Genomic DNA, 4688 nt, shown 5'->3' with positions numbered 1-4688 from the left:
AAACAAAAACTGGAGAAATCGTCAACTGTTGAAATTACGCAACGAACGGAAGCCAAGCAAACAAAGCGACGTGTAACGAAAATACCGAGAATTCCACAAAATGCTTTGGCACCAACATTGCATAAAAACGAACTTGTCTGGGCACACATAAAAGGCTATCCTTTTTGGCCTGGCGTAATCGAGGAATTTATGTCAAATGGTAAATATATGGTCCATTTTTTCGGCGACTACACTCGTGGACAAGTCACACGTCGGTACATAATGAATTACTTTGAGGGTTTTAATTAATTCGCAAGTAATTTTGGTAATATTAAACTAAAAAAGCTGTCAATGAAGCAATGTTCTTTCTCTTCGGAAATGATAACGCAAACGAATGTTATGTATGTAAGGTACTAGAATGTAAACGATGATTTTTGCAAGGAAACCAAATTTAATTTCGAACGATTAATGAACATTTTACGAACGATTTTAGTTTCCAAGTCTATTTATTTATAGTTTTAATATAAAGTTCAGTTAATAAAATGAATAACGAGCAATTAGCGGAACTACTCTTGAACGAATTTAATGAATCGAACGAAAACTTGACATATGATGACGAGCGTGATGATAAGAACGACGAGTCGACGTTTGACGACGAATTTAACCATAAAACTAATGGTCCCATATGGCATCTATCGTAGATGACTATCATCTTTTTGAGAGGCATTTTTTCATATATTTAGATGATCGTAGATGATCTTTTTTTCACAGGAAGTCATCTTTTGTCATCTTTTTCGAAAATTTTGAAATAAATAATTAAAACTACAAAAAACTTTCAAATTTAATAATTGTTCGGTGATCTAAAGACAAATGCTGAAGTTCATAATACGATTTGAATTTCGTACAATGACCAAATACTGAATACATACAGCTGTCATGTGCGTGATGTCAAATTACATTTGACGTTTCGTTGAGTTACAACGAATGGTGAAATTCAACATTCAAAATGTAAACATTATCACGATTTTACATGTTGACTCGATTGCTGACTAGCAATTTCTTTGTTCTTTGTTCCAATTTAGTGAATATTATTTAAAATAATTCAATCACCACGTAATTTTTTGCAAAAAATATCAAAGATTTCAAATAGAAATAATATAATTCAGAATCAGTGAATAGTGAAGTGTACATTTTGGCTTCAAAGTAAGTAAATTTGCAACCAGAATTGTATTATGCATATTGCATCAAGATATTTAAAACTATTTTAGATGGGCAAGTGCTATTTTAATAAAGAGTGGATACCACAATACAAGTCTTGGTTGGCGGAATCCAAATTGGGTCGAGAAAATGCATATTGCAAATTATGCAAAAGAGATTTTTCGATCGTGAACAAAGGAATCGCTGATGTAAAGCAACACATGGGAACGAATGTACATCAAATGTATGAAAATGCCGCGTCAAAAACAGTGGCAATCAATCGCTTATTCCAGAGTAAATTTGTTTGTTATATGTTATTTTTTTACTTAATCATGCACTTATTATATCTCGGAATTTATTCATTATAGCGACATCGGATAAAAAAACCGCAGCAGCTGAAGCTACATTTGTTTATCATCTCATCAAAGAAGGCCATTCTTTTCGATCAGCTACGTGCACATCTCAACTCATTCGTGAAGTATTTGGTAAAAACCCTGATTTCAGATGTAGTGAAACCAAAGCTGAAGCAATTGCAACTGGTACGCTCTATATTCAGACAATTTTATTCAAAATGGATTCAGTTTTTTAATCCTTCTGAATTTCCAGGCGTTTTGGCACCAATGGCAATAGATATGTTGTTGAAAGAAATTCGTGATGTAAATTTTCTTACGTTTTGCTTGGATTCAAGTAGCAAAGGAAATTTCAAAGTTTTGCCAGTTTTGGTTCGATACTTTTCACATGAAACGGGAACGCATACCAAACTGATTGATGCATTCCAATTAGACGATGAAACCGGTGAGACATTGTTCACAAAACTGAAATTTGTATGGGAAAAATACGATCTTCGTGCGAAATTAAAGGCGATTTCAGGCGACAATGCAAAGGAAAATTTCGGAGGTTTGACTCGAGGAGGTGATAAGAACATGTTCAGTCGCCTCCAAAAGGAATTCAATAATGAATTAGTTGGTATAGGTTGTGCGGCCCACTTGGTGCACAAAGCTATTGAGAAAGCGTGTGACCAATTTCAACCCTTTTTTGATATTGAGGCAACTGTTGTGAATATTTACAACTATTTCAAGACTAGTTGCACACGGAACGCGCGTTTACAACATTTAATCAATGCCGACGAATACATGAAGTTGCTTGGTTACGCTAACACTCGGTTTATTGGATTCCATGGTTGTATTGATCGAATCATCAAAAACTTTGATGCTCTTAAAACCTTTTTTGATACCGAGAAAGAAACACCCGTTGCACTGGGCCGATTTTTTGACCACCACCTATCAAAACTCCTATTAGTATTTGTACGAGATCAATGCGAATACTTTGAAGCTGTGATCCGGTCACTCGAAGGCTCACACGTATCAGGATACGAAGCAGCCCGAACAATTTTCTCGTTTTGTACATCAATTCGTGAACGAATGGACGAAAACTTTACGTCATTGCAATTTCAACAAGAACTGACGACCATTATTGATTCGCTGCCATTCACTGACACCATTTTGAAGAAGGCCAATAAACGAAGCATTCACGAGGAAGTTTTTGTTGATGTAGAATATATTGACGAAATTGTCCGAAAATTCCAAAGTAATTATTTAAAAATGCACAAGTGCATTTATATAAGAATATAACATTTTGATTTAAATTTTCAGACATCTCGGTGACTTATCTGGAAACGTGGGGAGTGCATTTGAAACCGTTGGTCGACACATACAGTTGGATTGAATTAAGGGAAATGCCCCTTTGGTCCACTCTTGAATCGCCTGTGAAGAACACTGCAGACATGCTTCTTGCCAAAAAATTAATAAAACAAGAGGAGTATAATACTGTGTTCAATGAATTTGTGAATGTCAAAACGTACTTGAAAAGTGTTCCTGTGGTAGATCGAAAGACGATTTTTGAAATTTGGAATGAAAAACATGCATCGATAGAGGATCGATGGTTGGAAGTTTTCTCTAATTTGAAAAAAAAATCAGCGTCGTATAAAGTCTTCTCAAAACTCGTTGAATACGCGCTAATGATGCCGGGTAATAGTTTTATTTAAAATTTTTGTTGATGGATGTTTTGAACCGATATTATTTATGTCTTGTTTAATATTTTTCAGGCGCAAATTGTGATTGTGAGCGGATTTTTTCACATATGAAGCATTATTGGAACGACAAGAAAAGCCGCTTATCGTTCGGAACATTGAAGTCTTATTTGATCATCAAGAACAATTTATCATTCGACTGCATCCAATTCCATGAATTCATTGCAAGCCAACCGGACTATCTTCAAAAGGTATGAAGACATTTCAAATCATTTTTGATAGAATGATAGATTTATTTTTCAATGCATTATTTTTTTCTTCATTGATAGATAAGTTCCCACGGAAAATACGAGTCTGCCAAAGAAAGCCATTCAAACAAAGCACACGCCGCAGCCTGAAGAAACACGGGACCATGCAATTTTATCCAGATTCACATACATAGCACCACATTTTTCTTAAATATATCACGTTTGGAATTTTGCTCTTTCAATATTTATGCAATGATACCGTCCTACAATTTAATATACAATATAATATATAGTCTATTTATAAAAATACACAAGAAACAATATGTACCCTTTCGAAATCAAAAATATAATAGTTTTTGAAGAAAAAAATGAAAAAGATGACTGTCATCTTTTTTGATTCATGTACAGTCGACTTCCGTTAATTCGAACTTCGCTAATTCGAACTCACGATAATTCGAACCGCCACTTTCATTCGATAATTCGAACCATTTCTCTCTTTAATTCGAACTTCGTTTTTTTCTTGAAATTCTATTATTTTTATGTTCGAAATGCAGTTTGTGAAAGCAAGCGTAACGTGTGAATCATTTCGCCAACGAAATCGACGAATTTGACGTTTAAGCAGAAACAATCATCTCACTCCAATCGACAAATGAACCGTTTCAGATAGCATGTTCATTTTTATGTTTACATAAACAAATAATTTTAATGTCGTGTCAAAAATGTTGTTCATTCGTCGCTATGTGAATGCTTCCAACGGATTCCACTGCACACATTTGGAAGTCGATGTAAGGTGTCGTATGAATTAGTTCTATTGATTTCCAGATTTGTGCGTTCACACATTGTCAGAGAATCACATTAGTATGCATTGTTTTCTGTATTTGAATACAAAATCTGAAGAAATGTGCGTTTTGCAATCAGCGATTTGGATCGATGCACCAAATCGATGTCAGTGTGTCATTGGATTCTGCACGTAAAACGTCTCAAAATGGCTCAACCACCGAAAAAAGCCAAAACATCATTGAATTTGAAGCAAAAAGTGGATATACTGTCGAAGTTAGATAAAGGTGTGAATGGCACAAAATTAGCAACGGAATACGGCGTGACCAAGTCCACGATTTCGTACATCAAATCGAAGAAAAGTGAGATTCTATCATCGGTCACAAACACGAATAAAGATGCAGACCTGAAGCGATTGCGTAAACCCGACTTCCCTGAATTGGAAGAGAAATTATACG

At 34.9% G+C, this 4688-nt stretch overlaps 1 protein-coding gene across 1 annotated transcript; it reads left to right on the top strand.

Moving 5' to 3' along the window:
* Nucleotides 1-663: 663 nt before the first annotated feature.
* On the top strand, nucleotides 664-3850 carry LOC129571876 (uncharacterized). The gene is made up of 7 exons (XM_055451749.1): nucleotides 664-1182; nucleotides 1248-1470; nucleotides 1545-1715; nucleotides 1783-2763; nucleotides 2829-3203; nucleotides 3281-3456; nucleotides 3535-3850. Exons 2-7 carry the CDS (start codon nucleotides 1248-1250, stop codon nucleotides 3601-3603), a joined length of 1995 nt encoding a protein of 664 aa, XP_055307724.1. The 5' UTR covers nucleotides 664-1182; the 3' UTR covers nucleotides 3604-3850.
* Nucleotides 3851-4688: the final 838 nt, after the last annotated feature.

The sequence above is a fragment of the Sitodiplosis mosellana genome, unplaced genomic scaffold (genome assembly GCF_009176505.1).
Source record: "Sitodiplosis mosellana isolate CC-2019 unplaced genomic scaffold, AAFC_SMos_1.0 Smas_scaffold_3603, whole genome shotgun sequence".
NCBI classification, from domain to species: Eukaryota; Metazoa; Arthropoda; class Insecta; order Diptera; family Cecidomyiidae; genus Sitodiplosis; species Sitodiplosis mosellana.
The sequence above is the reverse complement of the archived record's forward strand: the minus strand, read 5'-3'. Positions and strand labels throughout refer to the sequence as shown.